The sequence below is a fragment of the Ostrea edulis genome, chromosome 3 (assembly GCF_947568905.1).
Source record: "Ostrea edulis chromosome 3, xbOstEdul1.1, whole genome shotgun sequence".
Taxonomy (NCBI): Eukaryota; Metazoa; Mollusca; class Bivalvia; order Ostreida; family Ostreidae; genus Ostrea; species Ostrea edulis.
In genome coordinates, this window is record NC_079166.1 from 81,149,521 (window position 1) to 81,169,816 (window position 20,296).

The 20,296-nt window shown below is 34.2% G+C and overlaps 1 protein-coding gene and 1 long non-coding RNA gene across 11 annotated transcripts; one reads left to right on the forward strand and one right to left on the reverse strand.

Moving 5' to 3' along the window:
- The first annotated feature begins 70 nt into the window (after nucleotides 1–70).
- LOC125675458 (baculoviral IAP repeat-containing protein 2-like) lies at nucleotides 71–20,083 on the forward strand. 8 transcript variants are annotated; one of them, XM_056159157.1, is made up of 6 exons: nucleotides 71–215; nucleotides 14,817–16,452; nucleotides 16,592–16,781; nucleotides 17,673–17,945; nucleotides 18,109–18,183; nucleotides 18,348–20,083. In XM_056159157.1, exons 2-6 carry the CDS (start codon nucleotides 14,821–14,823, stop codon nucleotides 18,542–18,544), a joined length of 2,367 nt encoding a protein of 788 aa, XP_056015132.1. In that variant the 5' UTR covers nucleotides 71–215; nucleotides 14,817–14,820; the 3' UTR covers nucleotides 18,545–20,083. The 8 variants fall into 8 exon arrangements, with proteins under 8 accessions (XP_056015132.1, XP_056015134.1, XP_048769070.2 ...); XM_056159159.1 differs by lacking the exon at nucleotides 71–215 and adding an exon at nucleotides 1,794–1,881; XM_048913113.2 differs by lacking the exon at nucleotides 71–215 and adding an exon at nucleotides 10,599–10,825.
- On the reverse strand, nucleotides 4,710–10,527 carry LOC130052922 (uncharacterized). Of its 3 annotated transcripts, XR_008801305.1 has the most exons (3): nucleotides 9,112–10,501; nucleotides 8,225–8,284; nucleotides 4,710–7,595 (listed from the first exon to the last, which is right to left on the reverse strand). It is a non-coding gene; the product is annotated as an uncharacterized LOC130052922 (long non-coding RNA). The 3 variants fall into 3 exon arrangements; XR_008801304.1 differs by having other exon boundaries at nucleotides 4,710–6,223; nucleotides 8,225–10,527; XR_008801303.1 differs by having other exon boundaries at nucleotides 8,225–10,527.
- Nucleotides 20,084–20,296: the final 213 nt, after the last annotated feature.

Below are 20,296 nucleotides of genomic sequence, written 5' to 3' on the forward strand. Positions count from 1 at the left end.
CTAAAGGAAGTTTTTTTTTCATTGATTGAAATATTTTTAGTATTTATATTGGTTAGGGGAAATTGGTACTGAAGAGGGGCTTCTCCTCTACGTGCCAATGTAAATATAATTTTGTACTGATGTTTCTCTATATAAAATTCCCTCAAACGACTGCCATGATTATAAAAGGAATAGTTGTAAGTGATAGACGAGAGATATTGACATCCTTGATACATGTAAGACATATTTTTTATATCATCAATCTCTAATTATTATCAGGGTCATGCTAATATTGCAATTTGAATAATGTATTGAAACTGTATATGTAAGTTGAATGATATTTTTGAAAACATTTCTGAATATGTCCTTCGTTTTTGCAGTTACTCCCCTTACACCAAAAGATTGATAGCTGTACATATTCTCACGTGCATGTTTTTGAATTCTTTATCATACTGAGTTTTGTAAACATTAAAAATGGCAAAACAAAATTTAATCGCCCTCAATCAAGGTCTAAGCTGAAAACACACTTCGCGTCGATTAAAGACTTAATTAGTACATTCATTAATTCCACAGATACAATTACCATTGAAATCGCGTTCAAAACTTGTGTGTTTACGGTAATTCTAATGATCAGCAAAAAATTGAATGTCAGTTGTCGAGCGACCAGAGAGATACAGAGGTCATCATTCTTTGTTATGTAAGCAAGACTCGTGTCATGTTTCCGTTTACCTGATCAGGATATGGGGCTCACGGCGGGTGTGACCGGTCAACAGGGGATGCTTACTCCTCCTAGGCACCTGATCCCACCTCTGGTGTGTCCAGGGGTCCGTGTTTGCCCAACCATCTATTTTGTATTGCTTGTAGGAGTTATGAGATTGATCACTGTTCGTTATCTTCACCTTGCATAGGTTAAATACACTAGTAAAAGTTTCGTATCAAGCAGATTTTTAAATTTACACGTTACTTCTGAACATAATTCAGTTCTAGTGTTTGTCACATCTCATTTTGTTGTAAACATATTTTTTCTATAAAGCAATTTATATGTCAAAAGAAAAAGAAAAAGGAAAAAAAAACCAAAAAACCAACAAACAAACAATAAAAAACAAAGAATTTTTAAGTGTGCTGTATCTCACTTGTATATTCAAACGCAGCAACTGATATTCAAATAATGACACTTCACATGTTTGATGCTGTTATAAATGAAGGTAGTATGTGTTAGAAGACAAATTTCAAACACGTACTGCACTTAAAATAAATATGCAGTCACATGTTCATATGGCATAAGGTGGAGTGTTAAAATCATTTGTTTTGAATAATAAAACGCATCAGAGACAAATCCTCTGAGTTCCTCTCCTTAATAAGCTCCTCTCCGCAAGACATTTTTCCCCCTTACTCTTGATAATGTTTGTATTACGTCATTGATATCCAGTAAAATATAGTCAATATAAGGTTTTGGCCAGAAAAAAATTGATATTATGATGTAGAAACATATTCGATCTCAATTTTCAACAATTTGATAGGTAAATAGTGCATGTACATATAATGGAACTGAGGGACTACGATAAACACACACCTCCTTATTAGTGAATGAGACGGGCACTTTAAATGACAAGCATTCTCCTCGAGTATTTAAATCCACCAATCAAAACAATTCGTTCCAGGCATACCCAAATCAGGGATGTTTTTCATTGATTAGAATTATAAAATACATGTGCTTGAAATATTGTTTACAAATTCTTCTTTACATTTGTCAGAGAAAATTGTGCTAAACAGAGACTTCTCCATATATACAGATATATGTGATTCAGTGGTTTTTGTTTAGTTGTATTTATAAAGACTGTCATGGTTTGAAAAGGAATTGTTTTGAGTGATAGACGAGTGATATTGACATCCTTGATACATGTAAGACATACTTTTTATATCATCAATCTCTAATTATTATCAGGGTCATGCTAATATTGCAATTTGAATTATGTATTGAGCCTGTATTTGTAAATTGGATATTTTTTTAAAAAACATTTCCAAAGATTTGATGGGCTAGGAATATGTCCTTTATTTTTGCGGTTACTCCCCTTACACCACAAGTGTGGCTCTGAAATTGAAACAGTATTGATACCTGTATCCTCACGTGTAGGCTTTTTGAATTTTTTAATGAATTTTTCATCTTACTGAATTCTTAGTTCGTATCACACGTCTTTTTTCTTTCGATTTAAAGGTGGGGTGGGGTGGGGGGGGGGGGGTACAGCAGTTCTTACCAATTATTTCTGTCTTACAAATCATTGATACTAAAACTTTTAAAATTGAATGGCAATCCATCTGCCCAATTGCAATCCTGGTATATCTGTGATCAATGCAATTTGACCAAGAAAATAATTTCCGGTCCAAATATTATTTCTTGAGAAATCCATCTCAGTCTTTGCTGTGAAAATATATAAAACTGTTACCAAGGGCGGATCCGGGAATTCTTGTTAATGGGAGGGGCGTGGGAATTTTTTCCACAGGTAGGGAGTCCGGGGGCCGAGCTAAGACCACCAGGGCAAAGCCCTGGTGGGGGCCCAGGGGGCGAAGCACCTGGAAGCTCCTGAATTTTAGTGATTTTAAGAGTAAAATATAACCATATAATTAGCCTTCACTGGGGTCGCAATGCTTGTTATTAAGCTGTAGTGTTCTAAACATGACCTTTTTGCACTTAAAATTTATTCAGTTAAATTTGATTTTTCTGTTAGTGTCAACACAACATAAGCAACACAAATCAATCAATACATAAAATAGACACATAATCATGTCCTCTAACACTATAGATGAAAAGAGAAATTAATACTAGTAAAGGAAATAAATAATGACCTTTTTGCACTTGATATACGAAAAACTTCATGATATCAATTGAGAGCTCTTATCTCCCTTTTGACGGTAACATCAAGGGCGTCCGCAAGTATTTAACTTTGGGGAGGCGAACTGAATCGAGAGGGGGTGGGGGGGGGGGGGGGGGTCTAGCTAACATGTTTTGACTAATAATTATAAGCCAGGCCTCAGTATCATGTAACAAACTCAGACTGAAGTCAAAATTCCTATCACCTGTGAAATGTTCATTACTTTTTAACTGAAACTCTTAATTTGTAGACACTAGAAATTTGATAAAACAATATTGAATAACAATTTCATTTTGGAACCATTGACTTATCAATCATTTCATCGCAATGTTCAGAATTTGAATTAAACTTAAGATGTTTCATGATATTTTGCCTGAAAAAAAGAGAGGAGAAAATAAAAAAAAAAAAAAAAATATTGTCACAAATATCGTGTTCAGTGTAATTAATGTATTTGAACCGATGATTTCAATACATGTAGTACAAAAGATTTGTTTCCTTTTAAAATATCGTAGAGTAGATAAAATGTATCATTTTGACACTCCGTCATATTGCAACCATACGTGTATGTAAACCAAGAAAGAACACGGCTCGGGATTCTTGTCGAAACAACTTTTAGGAAATTAAGATAAACAGGTTTAGCAATACTTGTTAATCTCTTCATTTTTAAAAATTGAAATGCAGGAATATGTGTGACAAAAGTGTAAAAACAATCTCAACAAGTTGTTTTGGACGTTGAATTTTAACTAATTTTCATCATTTTCCTTTAATTTATATGCTCATAAATTCTAATATTTTTTGGAAAATCTTTTAATGACTTACAACCTAGAATTATTACAGCTTCCAATCATTGATCGACCAATTGATTAGACAATGAACAATTTGTAATTTAATTCAATTCAATTTATTCTCATATTGCACAAAACAACACAGAGAAGATATACATATACATGTATACACAATGTTAAACAAAGAATTCATTTTTTTTTCAATTCTTTATTGTCCTTGAGTTATACAACTCATCGGAATACAGTTGATGCAATGCATGAAAGAGTGCACAGTTTGTAATTTTTAACCTGGAAGGGTAACTCTCTTGTGAATTATATTTATGAATTTGGAAAGATTACTCATAACAGATAACTTTTTGCATGAAAACAAGTTACAGAATTTGATGACATTTGGTCTGTTTGTATATTAGCAAACCTGCACTTACAACAAGGAAGTCCGTTTAATTATTTACAGGTACACGCATACAGACATACCTGTAGGCATACATCCCATTTGGGCATTTTGTTTCTGTGTAAACAGTACCTTTCACACTTGTCGCTCCATTGACCACAGATTGCCGTTATACTCGCCGCTCCAATCAGTAGATATCGCCGTAACAAATCTTCTAATTTTGTGCTTAATTCTTAAAATTTGTTTTTCATTTTTTGGGGGCAAAATTATTGGGGTTCTACGATGTAATTATAACACACTCTAGTTTACCCATCCTAAAACAATGCAATCCCATTTTTCGAGGGGAATGACCATAATCCTCTTGGATGAATCACGCTTTAAGAGGGTGTCCATTATGATATCAGGCAGAGGTCGGCACATGCTATCTCTCAGATTTTCATGAAACTTTGTGCACAGGTTCCTACTGACCTCAATATGAAATTTGCCAAATAAAATGTTTCTATCATGTTTAGTATGGGTTCGACATGGAAAAACAACTTTGAGATAATTTTCGGTGCAAAAAGGTCACGAAATATTGGAAAAAAGTGCTATGTTTGAACAGCTCTAAAATGTCATATAACAAAGAAATAGAGAAAAGCAATATTTTATATGTTAGATATACACTATATGCAATAACTAAGAGGGTTTTTGTGTGTATATTCATCCAATGAATGAATTTATTAATTGTTAAAATTGCACATATTTCACACCAATATAATTTACAAAATAATGATCAAATTATAAGATCTCATAAAACCCAATACAATGTCTCAAAAAAAGAATAAATTATGTATAACCAGAAACTTGAAGAGGTGTATTTCAAGTTACAAAAATAAATTCAGTGGGAAAAGCAAGGTTTGATGGTGAAAAGTTGAACTGAAATCTCAAAATTTTCAATAAGTGCAAAAAGGTCAACTACTTAAATGAAGATTGTTGAACTACATAAATAGAAATAAATATGAAGTAGATATAACCAATCAATGATTAAATGATTAAAATTCATGAAAAATTACTAGAACATATGAACATTCAGAAATAAATTTCATGTCTTTGTATACATTCTATATAATAAAGGCAAAAAAATGCCTATGTAATTCATTGTATAAAATTTTACAATGTTGATTTTTAGAGGTCATTTCTGACACAGGATTTGAGATAATAGTCAATTAATTAACACACATATATGAAGTTAAAATTATCAGTAAATCAAATTTTAATAAATTGCCTATCATGAAGAATCTTAATTCATTCACTCACATTCCAAACTTGACATTGGCAGATCCCGAGGGGGGGGGGGGGGGGGGGGTAGAACACACCCTCTCCTTTTCTCTGGGACATCTAGATAGTTATTTAGCATTCACCAGACATTTTTTGACTCTCTTGTAAAGCATTTCCCTTTGCATTCATGAAATAACATGCCATATTCCATTTTCTGCCTACATCAGATTGGCAGACTTGCTTTAATGCATGTTTACTCTGATGTTGAAATATATATTGACCACTTCCAGATACACAAAATGTTTGTTGAATTTTACCCAGTGACGGAAAATGTTCATAAAGTATCTTCAACTGATGCATAAAAGGTTACATGTAACTAGCAATCAATAATAAACATATTTACTTTATCAATTCATCGGATATGACCTAATGCAGATTTGAGATCATTTTTCTGGACACCCCCCCCCCCCCCCCTTTCAAATCACTGGATCTGTCTATGTTTAACAAATGACAATAAACAAATCATGTCTTAATGCCTGGTACTTAGTAGCATGGTTTGCAAAGAAAGAGCTAGTGCATATTTCTGACATTTGTTACAAACAAACTTTTCCCCTAGAAATTATGAAAATTGGCACTGAATTTATATTGATATATGTATATTAACAATTGATACATTTCACAGTATGTAATCTTATTTTGCCACCCCACCACTCTCTTCTAAGTTATGTCTAATGCCATAGCAGTGTTTCTTTTGAATATTTTGGTCATCATTTGATTATCTTTGTCAGCTGCAAAGTGTTTCTGTGAAATAACTGTCAACATATCTAGATTGAAGTGGAGCTATGGGTTCTGCAATTCCCCTTATAACTTCACAAGTCTTTTGTCTGTAGTAATTCTGTGTTCTCTCCAAAGCCTCTTCCTATCTTGGACTCAGCTGAGATCTAAATAACAACAGTTGTGTAAATTAATGGAAATAAAATGATGAACATATTTAAATAGCACTGTAAGCAATGCATTAAGAAAGTCAAGATCATATGTTTGATATAGTCACAAGGTCAAAGGTCATGATATGAAATAAATTCTGGTCATTAGGCATTTCATGTGAAACAAACTAACCCAATACCTTATCCCTCAAGATATAACAGATCTGGTAATAATGAATGTTTTTCAAAAGTAGGTCAACATGGTCAAAGTCAGAAGTTCAAAAGTAAAGCTCTTTTCATTAGTAATCTATAATATGTGAAATCTATATCAAAGCCCAATCCAAAGTGGCTGAGAAACTATATACCAATTTAAAGTTTTTGAAAATCATGCTATTTTAAAGACTAAGGTCAGGTACTAAATTAAAAGTCTGGTAATAAAGAATATACACATTTTGTATATCTTTATGTAAAATATCAATATAATAAAGTCTGGGTTAAACTTCAAAACCAAGGTCACAATATCAAACAGCATGGTATCAAATGAAAGTTCTTGCCTTAAGATATCTAAATACTAAACATAAAAGGCTAGACTATCTTATATATAGTTCAGGAGAATTGCCTACTGTAGGTTATATTTTGTTAAAAGTAGGCCAAACACAAAAGTAAAAAAAAAAAATGATATCAAAAGAAATGTCTTATTATAAGGAATAAAGATATGAAATATGAGAGCCTTATTACTAACATGAGGAAGTTCCAGACCCCCCCTCCCCCCCCCCCCCCCCCCCCGACTGTAGTCATGGGCGCATAGAAAGGAAAAATGAATCAACACAAATTAGGAACATTTGCAGTTTGAAAGGATTTAGTGTGGCCCTGCTAACCTTGAAAAGAATTTGTTTTAATTTCCTGTATATTCCCACATCATACTTTGATCTCCTCCATACCCTAATTCTTTAGCCTCTGAATTGAACAAAATAAAATTTACACTACCTGAAGATCCTTGCATTTGAATATGACTAATCATTGACATACCCTTCTTGAGAAGAGGATTGTTAAAGATGTTTCCTTATATTATCCCTTATAAAACTTTGACCCCCTATTATAGCCTCATCCTACACCCAGGTCATGAATTGAACTAACTCCAATCTACACAACCTGGGATTGCTTGCATATTTTCATTATATTAAATGACCCCATCCTATTTTTGCCTTTTCTTGATTATCTCCCTTCAAAGGGGGCATGACCTTTCATTTAAACGAAAATGAATCTCATTCAATTGGGCCATTGGTTCTGGAGAAGATGAAAATGGGAAAAATTATTACCACTATGATGACAACAGAATCCAGACAAATTTTTATGAGAAAAGCTCTCTTGAGTCTTCAGCTCAGGTGAGCTAAAAAAAATAAATAAAACTATATATTCATTGATTCAAAAATTAAACCACATTCTGATTTCAAAACATCACCTCTGATATATATATATATATATATATATATATATATATATATATATATATACGAGCTAGTATTTGAAATTATCTAAACAAGAATTGTCTGAAGAGAGTTTAAAACTTGTCGAGTGGGTTAAAATCTTTGATAACAGTCATGAATTAAAAATGCATGTATGTGTTGTGTGTGGCATCACATAAAACTTCAATATGAAGGGTCAAGGTCGTAAGGTAAAAATGTTTCTATCAAATGACATAAGGAACACACATTTCTGAAATATCCAACCCCCATCTCTAACCATTCTTATGTTATTGTCAAAGTTAAAGTTTTTATATTCTACATGTATGTCTGCCAAGTGAGTTAAAACAAAAAGATTGGGACATCATAACATTGGATGCCTTTGGTCAGGATTTGTCTCAAGAAATATACATGTCAAATGTGGAATTTTAATCTTAACTTAAAAGCTCTTATCTGTAATAGTTCTAAACTTACATAATTTATGAATTATGACAAGGTCAGATGTACCATGTTCTGAATTTAAAATCTTTTGATTGAAATAAATAAATATACTCACTGATACAGTCTGATAATTGGCTTGCAGTAGGGGTGATTTGACTATAATTATTTTCCAAATCTGTAATGAAATGGGCGTTGTATTCATTATCAAGCTTTGGTAATTGGTATATACATGTATGTCACACTAATACACTTTAGTACCTGTGTGCATGCAAATAAATCATCAGATTTTGTGTCATGTTAAACCATCTGAATTTTATAATCCATTCAGCTTAAATTTAGAGAAATTAATGATATACATCAACCTTTAACACCACCACCCCCACCCCCATAGTGGTTCTTATAGTTGCATAATTACATGAATAAATATATATCATTATTTTTTAAATATTTATTATTCGGTTTTTGTCACATACATACATGTACATATACTACCCTCTCACACTGATTCATTCATCCTTTAATAGTTATTAAATCTAGGAATCCAAAAAACAAACACATGTGAAAAGTAGCTAGTAAAAAAAATCAGTCAAAAATAATCTGATATAATTTTAATATATATTATTTTTTATGCATGCATGCTGATATGTACATAGCTTGCAGGACAATAAACATTTTTATAAACACTTATTGAACTTTTCACCACTTTCATCTTGTTTTTGTGTGCTTCTATTGTTTCTTAATTCAATGATTTGTGGATAAACATTGTGTTGTAGTACAGATTTTAAAAATCCCTACATTAACCCCCCCCCCCCCCCCCCCCCGATTGATTTAATGGGTTTTTTTTACTGTGGGGATTTATTTTAATCATTATTTTAAAAAGAATCATTTCATCAAATGAATTGTTTGCACTGACACATCATGAGAACTTGCATCAAAATTGTCTAGCAATCAAAGACAGTGTTCAAAGAAAAATAACAGAGAAAATTCGACATCTATACTTACCACTTCCAACGAGAATAAATATTTCCCTTGAAACATTGAAGTTTACTGCTCTGTCTGCTTTACACTTTCCTCTGTGTAGTAGATAACTACATTTAGTGGTGGTTGCCTCCAGTAAATCCCCAAAAAATCGCAATGACCTCGGCATACTAGTAAGCATCTGCACCGTGCACGATAGTTTAAACAGTTAAACTTTTACGTCGAATTCGAAGTACCCCGATCTGTACAGCAGGGGGTCAATCTCAGTTGAATATTACACGCAGTTCCAACTTTAAAATATCTTGAATATCCACTTATGTCTTTTGAACAATTATTAAGGGTTGACAAGTCCCTAAAATAAGGACCACTCCTAGAAAAACTTCACGTTTCTATCACTTGTCAGCCATATCTGTTTACCCACGAAACTTTGATAAGGTCCGGGCTGAATATTTATTTTTCACCATCAAATTAAAAAAAAATAATAATTCCACGTTTACACTTGATAAAAAAAATCGAGATAAGTGAAAAATGTTCTAAATAAATACTGTTTTCTTCGAAAATTACAATTTATGCAAGTTTCGGATCATTTTACATTTTTTACGCCAAGGGAGGTAACTCAAATTACTGGCTTTTTGGCTACTTCTGTCAGTAAATGCTCAACAACAGCATTGTTTCCCAGCAATTTTATTGTTTCATCTTAATTATTAAGGAATTTCCTTCAAATATTGTTTATACTTTCTGGACAAATTTTATTGTATTGGGTATTATTTAACTTTACAAAATGATCATTTTCTATAGATTATATAGTGTCCTCCAATTTATGAAATAGGCCAAGTTTTGGCATCTAACAATGTTTTTTGTGAAATTCACTTTACATACGATAAAATTGGCGTATGACCTTAACTTTTATTGGGTATGAATAAAATTTTGGGGAATTGCATGTGCCAACCGTATTATAGCTACTGCCTGATATCTCCGTGGACAGCCTCTTAATTGTAAATTCGACCCCAAGCGGTCGCCGCCCCTTTGTCGACTCTCCAGGTCACTTTCATATGAGGCGCCGTCGTCAGATACTCGCGACTGATTTCGAATTCTACTCATGAGTACGGGACGAAATCAGCTGTGAGTATCCTACATTGGTGAGGTGCTTTAACGAGACATCAAATATAGGTGTAACGAGCCACCTTAATTCATTTTCATAAGTAAAACTACAGCTTGAATATTTTCTTGTGATAGGGGTCAAAATGTCGAACAAGTGTTTGATGTAACAACATTCATCAACGACAGTAGAAGGGTTCTTTATAGTGCGTATTTAAGTAATCTGACGAAAGCACAGACCAATATTTGTAATACAGGACTGTACTTTAGTCAGATTGGTATTAAAGGGGTTTAACCCTAGATATACGTAGATTTAAAACAACAACTATTTACCATGTCTTGGCACACGTACTCATATTATGCAATGCATATTACGCATTACATGTACACAGCCAATATAAATGTTTGTTTTTTGGTTGTTGTTTTTTTATTTGCATTTTTATAGTAGATATAAACAAACCTGTTTAAAGTTTTGTCAGTACAAGCAGATTGGATTAATCAAATTTGGTAAACAAACCATTGTCATAAGAAGGCCATTTGCGCATAAACATTACGTCAACTCTTGATATTAACGAAACACGTCAACAACAATATTTAGTCTGTTAATTCACTTTGTTTTGGAATCAATATCACAAAGACCGTAAGTAAAAGATTTTCACTGCACATTTAACAATACTTATCATTTCCATTAGTGGAGCTCTTCAAATTAAAGGCGCGTAATGTTGTGCTACCGGGACAACATAATGTAAATACATTACTTAGGCATACGTAATATGAATTATGGTATCGAATACATATTATAACCGACTGCAAACCACAACACTGATTAAAATTCTAAAGTCAAATTTAGGAATTGATTATTCTTAAAAGAAAACAGACGATCTTATTAAACTATATATGAGGGAGAGAAGCTACTAAATTTGCCAAATCTGACCGTGCCGATATAAAGCATCAATCGCAAGAACTGTGAGGGGAAAAACCTATATGCACATCCAACACAAGAAATTTTCTTGTAATTAATGTGATTAATATGTTTTTAAAGTTATTCTGTCAGACTATGAAGATATTCTATTTTATCATACAATTAGGACAGGTTCATATGGCATGGACTTTGTAATCGTACCCCCCCCCCCCCCCCCCCCCGTAAATCTCCATATTTTAAAACAAGTTGTATACATGTATGTGCCACACTGCATTTTTTAAAGACGTTTATAACACTAATTAACACACCTAATGCGTTTCCAAACTGCATCTAAGCTAATTTGAAAATTACAAAATATTCATGGACTTGGATGTCCAGAGAACATCGTTGTTTGGAATTTTTTAAATAGGTGTGGTGGAGTTTAATTAAAAAACATGCAACATCTTTAATAAGATCGTGTTAGAATATTTGAAAAATGCAGTTTGACTAATGGTAATTTTATTTAAAAATACACCATGTATTTTAACTCTTAAAAAAGGGGGTGGGGTGCTATGTACGTTTCGTTCCGTTTATGTCCCAGTAATCTCGCACTCGCTCGCGAGATTTGTGCAATTTCTTCCCAATGACGCACAAGAGTCATCAAAGTGCGATAACTCCAACGAACTGGTAATGAGAAGTATTACCGATGTCACTCTATATATAACTTGCTTAGGCCGTTGTATAATGCTATGAAAGACAACTCTTTTATCTTGAGACATATCATCAAATTATTCAGCTACAGAATTGTAGCTCTTTAAAAAAAGATATTCGGACATATCTATCGTAATATTTTTCTTCAGAGAGCTACAGTTCTGCAGCTACAAATTAATCAGCACGATAAAATCATGGCTCTGTAATTTGAAGTTTTAGTGAATTAGATGGTGTATTTCCTTCCACCCTTGAGACATCGGTGAAGCTACTCTTGGGGTTCTACGATGTAATTATAACACACTAGTTTACCCATCCTAAAACAATGCAATCCCATTTTTCGAAGGGAATGACCATAATCCTCTTGAATGAATCACTCTTTAATAGTAAATTCGACCCCAAGCGATGCTATGGCCTGTGTAATGAATATGAAAGATTACATTAAAATGTAAATTCGAGGGAATTTGTATGACGATGTGGCCTGATTTCTTGTTTTTCTGATTGTGCTATTTATTTGCGTTAGACCTACTAGTATTTCCGACTGCGTCTCAGAGGATGTGTAACTTTTGTTACTTCCGGATCCTCGTGATCGCCCTGACTGTCCCTCTGAGTCGGACGTGATGTCATTGTACAAGTATGCCCCTCTTCATAAATCTCTACACTGTAACCTCTGGTGTATCTCATCTTCACTCTCTGTTTCCTGACCAGATATTGTCATCTCCTCCTATATATATTCTTCTGACTTTTCTCTTGGATCCTTTGCATAACAAGGCCTAGAAACCTCTGTAGAATCAGCATTCTAATACACCGAAAACTTGTTTCTTTCGTAATCTAATACTACATAACGACAACAGCAAACACAAAACAAAACCGGTAGAGAGACTTGTTGTGTTAAACTTGCCAAGACACGATTTACAATTTTATCATTTCCAAGTGCGCAGTGGTTCAGCGTTCTCTTCCTCACTGGGGGTGACTTCAGTTCATACCCGAGAACAAACATAGGTTATCCGAATTGCAATCGAACGGAGAAAATTTGAACTTGTATATGATATATTGTAACATTTGAACTATACAGTCTAATTGTATACTCAAGCAACCCTACCATTCACAAGAGTTAGTGTGGTAGCAACATGTTGGTCTTGCAAGGATACTGTGCATGTGCCAATTTCAAACGATGGCTGTGATTGGTGTATTAAATATGGGAGTAAGATAAAACCTTACTAACTTGAATATGAACCGCAGTCGGCCCGAGATATCTCGTTCTAATTCTCAAAAAATGTTGACTCTAAATCTTACAACACATCCAACATTACAGACACACCCTGTACAGACATATATTGTACCCTCTAAATCTTACAACACAATTTCTCCCTCAAAAAACGTAACAATGAGTTTGCATTTCAGCTGGATTGGTGCATCGTGACTTACTTTTGGGCTAAAAACAGGTCAAACAGTTTTCCAGTTTTGTTTTTTTTTTTTTTTGGACATAGGTAATGCCATGAAATGTAGTCACAACCTTCCTATCAGAGAAATTCAGATTCAGTATGCATTTCAGCTTAATTGGTGCACAGTGACCTACTTTAGGGCTAAAAGTAGGTCAAATAGTTTCCTGGACTTTTTTTCATCATGGATACAGATATTGCACTGAACATTTAGTCTTACACCATGCCATGAAAGTCCACAACAAGAATACTCAAACTCAAATATTTTCGCAATTAGCAAGTCAATAATCTCATAATTAAAGTAATCTTAAGGACTATATGATAACTTCCTTCTAGATTGGCCACCGCGTTAGTACTTTCAAATATCTCTAAGAATTATGGTGACAATTTCCCCTCACATCCACCATTGTGTCCTTAACTTTTGTCAATTCAAGTGTTTGTTTTACGTCTCTTCGAGATTTTTTCTCTCGTAATGAGACGTCCGGAACTGTTGTGAATTAACACACACCTGTACGCCCAGGGCCGTAGCAGTGTGGGTTCGTTAACATGGCATCGCCTGCAGCGACACTGGAACTCCGTTTTCAAGGTCATATCCGAAAGACCCGTGATTCTCACTCCTGAAGGCCGAGCATTTGGCGAAGAAGCAATCACATCCTATGCTTACGTATTAGGTTTGACGCGGCCTTTGCTCGAGCGGAGCACGACCTCTCTAGTCACATACAAATTATGTATATATATGTAGAAAGAGTTATTCATATACAGTATATGATGATAAGAGAGAATGGTACAGGTAAGTACATTACTAGTAGGTATATTCTATATTACGTAATGTCCCGTTTTAAAATTATGAAAAAGAAAAGCATGAATGTTGGAGGAGATAAAAACACGTGTACATACATACATATGTTAAGTTGAATCGCCAGTCTATATAGATATGATAATCCTCAGTCTATGCTTGTACATATAAATACCACTAAGATCTACTTTAAGCACTACTCTAGTACTGAAATAGCTGTAGACGTTTTCCATCGCTTTCAGTACGTAACATCACTCTCAGTAAGTATTTTCTAAATGGGGTGAAATGTGGTAATTACCAGAAACCAAAGGGAAACCACACATCCGTAAATAGCACTTATCTATTCTTAATCAGAATTTATCAAAATGAAACGTTTTTCGGGTATAAATTCCTAGAAGAACCATCGAATTCTATTTTATAGCTGAGCGTTGTGAGCTGCATGTGCAATGAGAGCTTTCGTTTTCTTCTTTGAAATGTGATGGTTCCTCTGAAAATCATTGAATTGTTCAATCTATTTTATTACGATTCTAAACTGTTGCGATAGACATTCAACACTACTCAATAAGAATCTATAGGTAGGGTAGATATTATGAAAGTCAGCATAAAAGTCGCATTCACGAGTTTCTATGGAAAAAAACCCCCACCCGGCCTGTTTATAAATAAACAGAGTTATGAGAGTTATTGCCCTTATTTCGTAAACAACTTGTCTATGTCAAAATTGTCTTTAAACTATTGTAAATTATCAATTACATATAGTTAAAACGTTTTTAATTTTTCATTTCAGTAAAATGGTGATAAATATGCGAATTTTGAGAAGATGTGTTTCGGAAAGCGATGCACATTTACCTTACAAGAAACAACGGACTTTGAGTATTCCATCAAACTATATCCTAGAAACAGAGATAAAAGACAAACAAAAGGCCAGTCAAAGCGATACGCCATCCGAAACAGAGACAACACACCACAAAACAACAAATCAAAGCGATAGGCCATCCGAAACAGAGACAACACACCACAAAACAACAAATGGAACAGAAGAGACCCCAACAAACGTGCTACTTTACCTGATAATGGTTTTATTGTGCCGTGTCGTTGAAGAATCTCCAATTTCTAGAGAAGCATTTAAATCAAAGAAAGGTCCATGTAAATGTTGTGTGCAGTGTGACAATTCTAAAGGAAATGGAAATCCAAAAAGCGAGAACGAAACGCACACAAAGTCTAATGACTGCATTGATGACGTTATTTGTGAAATTTATGAAAAGTTTCTGCGCTTTAAAAGTTCTTTTCTTAGCTCGAAATATCATAAAGATTTTAAATGTTTTGATGAATTTGTGCAAACCGAATTAGAAATTTTTCTTAAATTTGCACGGAAAAACTCTCTTATAAATGAGAGTAAATTGCTCCAGAATTCTCTCTCAGACCTCTATGGAAATTGCCTAAGATTTTCAGACTGTTCGCAACATACTGATATCAAAGCTTTTCCTCTAATTGATTGTTCTAGAAATTTTGAAGAATACGTTCAGAAAGAATTGAGCGCAAATCAATCTACGAGTCCCAGAAATTCGTTATCGTCAACTGGAAATTCTCATTCTTTGAACATGGAAATGATACGTATTGGCACATACAGCAACTTTCCAGAACCCAGGACTGTTTCTACTCTACGACTTGCCAAAGAAGGCTTTTATTACAGCGGTGAAAGTGATAATGTGACGTGTTTTGCATGTGGATTTGAAAAATGTGGATGGGAATCTACTGACGATCCGCGAGAAATTCACCGACGGATGTCACCAAATTGTTCATTTTTTAACCCTAGTCAATCAAAAAATGTTCCGATTGGAGCGGCCAGAAATAATGAAATCGAAACATCAATTAGTGTACCTTCTAGTCAATCAACGCAGGAACAAGAAACCGTTTCACAAAATTCAACAGAATTGTTATCAAGCAACGAAAATAGGCATTCTGTGTCATCCTCAACACATACTGTTTTTTCATCTAGTCACCAAGCAGAGGAGGATAGGAATAATATGACTGAGAGACAGGGCATTAAAGGATCTCAACAGCGAACAAGATTATTGCAAGAGAAGATTAATACCTTTTTAAGAAACCTAGATCCTCTTGGAATCAGTTTTGATCGTCCGAAGTACCCTGCATATGCGGTAGTGGCGACAAGAATAAGTTCTTTCAAAGACTGGCCATCAAGTATGACACAAACTCCACGTGACCTTGCTCTGGCGGGATTTTTATATGCAGGATATGGAGACTACACCCGTTGCTTCTACTGCGGTGGTGGATTACGTAACTGGGAACGCGAAGACGATCCCTGGACAGAACACGCCCGATGGTTTCCGAAGTGCACTTTCCTGAGGCAGAACAAAGGTGACGAATTTGTGGCTTTGGTGCAGATCGAACATCAAGAAGAGGTAAGGAAAAATGATTAGCGATAGTACACGTACATGAGACATTGTAAGGAATCATAATTTTTATGTCCTCAAAATGTTTCTTCTATCGATAGAAAAAAATCCATGTCTTGTGTTTCATTCTGTTTGGTACCATTCACAGGAGGAATTAGCCGCTATGGAGTCTACAGAGAACGTACCATCTCTCGAAAGAAACGAGAACACGTCCACATCATTGGGACACACAACCGATACCGACATTTACAACTTGTCTTCTGTTCAAAGTGTTTTAGAAATGGGGTACTCTCGACAGATAGTGAAGGAAGCTGTTGATCAGTTGAAATGTACTAAAAGTAAGAAATTTGTACAAAATGGGGTGAGAGTATAGAGTCTGATCATGAAGTGACATAACTTTTTCAAACAGATGATCTCTTATAGATTCTGTAGTGTATCACATTTAAATTAAAATTATTAATGTAAGAATTCGTACATTGTATATCATAAATTACAGGTAATAGTCATTATTGGTTTTTTTAATTAGAGAAAAAGGAGTACCTTAAAGGGACTGGTTCACGATTTTTGATTAAAATATTTTTCATTTTTGATGTTAAATAATGAAAATATAACCCATTCAATGTTGACACCCAAAATTTTGACCTTCTGAATGCAAAAATGAAAGCAATATTTGAGCCTTAAATCTGTGTTATGTAAACAAAGACTCGAGTCTTTGTATATAAACAAACAAACAAATGAAATATTGATTTTGTAATATAATGCATCTTAATTTTGCATAGTCACAAATTTTAACTTTTAGATGATACATTTTACCCCAAAAATGCTAGAAATGTGAAAGATATAAAAAAAACTTAGAGGATATCCATTTCTTTTGAAAACTTCGTAAACAATAACATACCGCAATCTTTGTTTACAAAACAAATGATAAACTTTCTAAAATGAGCTTCTGGGACAATGTATAAACTTAATGTTCATGTGAAATCTTTCAAACACAATTAGACATTAGAGTTTGATCATTAAAATTAAAAAACTAAATCTTGGGTAAAATCGTGAATCAGTCCCTTTAAAAAGAAATGTATATGTTTGAAATCATGAGACTTTCTTTGCTTCACGAGATACAGTATTAATAAAAGAAATGTGCCGTATGTTTCGAGATATTGTGCATTTATCGTACTTTTCTATTTGGTTTGCATCTATTTTTCATAAACAAAATTGCTGTATACCTTCAGATATGAAAGATATATCAGGGGAAGATTTAATGGAAGTAATTTTGTCGGATGAAGAAAGCAGACCGGGGTTAGACATTCCTCCTCCGTCTCACAGTCTTCCACGTCAGATAGGGGGTTATGCTAGATCTGAAATCAACCCCATCGTGAATGGGAGGGATAGAGATGGGAGTGCTTCAGTTGGAGTTACATTAAGTGTTCCTTCGACTAATCTCTCCGACGCACCCTCAGATGCATCAGGTGGCAAGGAAACACAAATCGGAAATCTATTTACAGGTTTGTAATTGAAGAGTATCTCACACATGCATTCGAAATTGAATGGATGTATTCTAGATTGTAATAATAATAATAATAAATTATTTTTTCATCACTCTAATTGACCTGATTTTGATAAATTGAAATACAGGTAACTGAGATATATATCTGGGCTCTATTGTAGGTGTGGCAGGGTCTTCAACTTCGAATGGTGATCTGAATTCCCTCGACAACACCACGCCGTCTATCTCACTACAAGGTGGATATCAATTTTGTCTCATCTTTATATCAGTTTTCGTAATCTGGACAGTCTTTAATTTATCCATTTTTTCTTTAACAAATGACGTATTGTTGAGCACATATATAAGGTTCAAGAATTTAATGAATGGATCAAGTGATAAGAGGACAAATCTTTTCTTTTAGACACCCGTTCACTGATAGAAGAAAATAGAAAATTGAAGGATCTACGACTTTGTAAAATCTGCCTGGAGAACGACGCCTCTATCGCCATGTTGCCTTGTGGTCATCTCTGTTGTTGTGCAGACTGCGCTCCGGCCATGAGGAAGTGTCCGATATGTCGACAGTTCGTGAAAGGAACTGTCAAGACATGGCTGGTTTAATGGCGTGGAATCAAGAGATGACGAAATGTAACCCGTAGAAAAAATTTCACCAGATGGCAACAGTTTTGAAGTGCGTATGTGTAAACCGATGTCTTGTGTGGGTCACATTAAAAGCATGCATGAAGAATAATTCACTCATCGTATACCCAACTGTATGAATTGGAGTTTCTCTCCATTCAAGACTCACTGATACAAATACAGGAAATCAAGGAGAGGGATTCCATCTTCCAAACGTTCATTGTGATGTCAGGAAGCGAGAGTCCATCTTACAAACGTTCATTGTGATGAATATGGAACCAAGAAACAACATTAACAGAGGTAGCATTCATATTACAATCACCACTGCGGTGGTCTAGAGGTAGAGCGTTCGCCCAGCATGCGGAAGGTCGGGGTTCGAATCCCGGCCGCAACAGACCCAAATCGTTAAAACAGGCAGTGACAGTTCCATCGCCAAACGCTTGACATCAGGTGTGAATGTCACGGGTCCTGGGAGATGACCTTAAAACGTATGACCATTGTCATAGTAGGTGCGGCACGCTAAATAACCCTCACTGCACTGGACGTAAGCGACGAGCATAGGCCTAAATTTGAAGCCCTTCATCGGCAATGGTGACGTCTCCATATGAATGAAAATTTCTCAAGAGGGACGTTAAACACGATACAATCAATCAAATTAGAATCCAGTATAACCTGAACTATATTGTGTGATATAGTACATATCAGCAGAACAACGCCATGGTATGAAATTATCATGACCATGTACAAGGCAGAAAAAAGCTGAGTATAAATGTTAGCAGTTATGTTTATTTTGTACAGACCATTGATGTGTTCATTGATGATTTACGAATCAGCGCTGAAATATAGCAACAGCTTCCTGCACATATACATTTGAAAACCAAGTACAAAAAGAAGAATATCTTAGATGATATGGAGGGAACGTGTCTAGTCTTATAGCCTGCTGTCCAATCCTTTCCATATTGAATGAAATATTGATAAAAATATTATAGCAATATGTTAGATGTCTGCGAATTTGGAATTTCTGAAATGATGGAGTAATTGAGAATTTGTACATGTGATTCATCTTATTTTGATATTGTATGTCATTATTTTTTCTTATAGATAATTATAACTTTAAATGTTAGCATATTTCATCATCAAATAATGTTTTGTTAGAATGTTATTTCGATAATCATCATTAATTTTATTATCGGATTTATTTTTGATATGTGGTTGATAATACTGATTTTTCATGTATTGTTATCTTATTTTTGTTTATGATGTTGATTTTACATGTATGGTTATTTTGTTGTTGATTTTTATTTTGTTAACAATTTAGAGATTCATGTTATGTTCTCATAAAATATTTATTCAGTTATATACAATTATAACACAGATTTGTTTTGATTTCACTTCAGTCATGGTCTATACTTTATATTCGATACTGAAGAAGTGTCTTCGTTTTTAGTCATAATATGCATTAATTGTTGAAACATTACATAATTGTTTATTAAAACAAATTAAATTTGATACCCAGAAAAAGTCTTATGCACCAAAAAACAAAGTACATAGAAATTATATACTTGACATAAAAAGGAGACGTTATTTGAATATGTTTTGAAAGCCAATGAACTGGTGGTATACAAAATAGTTACTAATCTTTCCATACTTATAAGGAGCGATTTTCCACGCTTGTAAATGTACTTTAGATACTTACACAAATATGCCATATTGTTTCTCCGTTCTTTACAATGA

Coding starts and splice junctions, on each gene's coding strand:
- LOC125675458 (XM_056159157.1), top strand. CDS start 14,821: ATGGTGATAAATATGCGAATTTTGAGAAGATGTGTTTCGGAAAGCGAT. Junction 16,782..17,672: donor TCAGTTGAAATGTACTAAAA/GTAAGAAATTTG, acceptor GTATACCTTCAG/ATATGAAAGATATATCAGGG. Junction 18,184..18,347: donor GCCGTCTATCTCACTACAAG/GTGGATATCAAT, acceptor CTTTTCTTTTAG/ACACCCGTTCACTGATAGAA.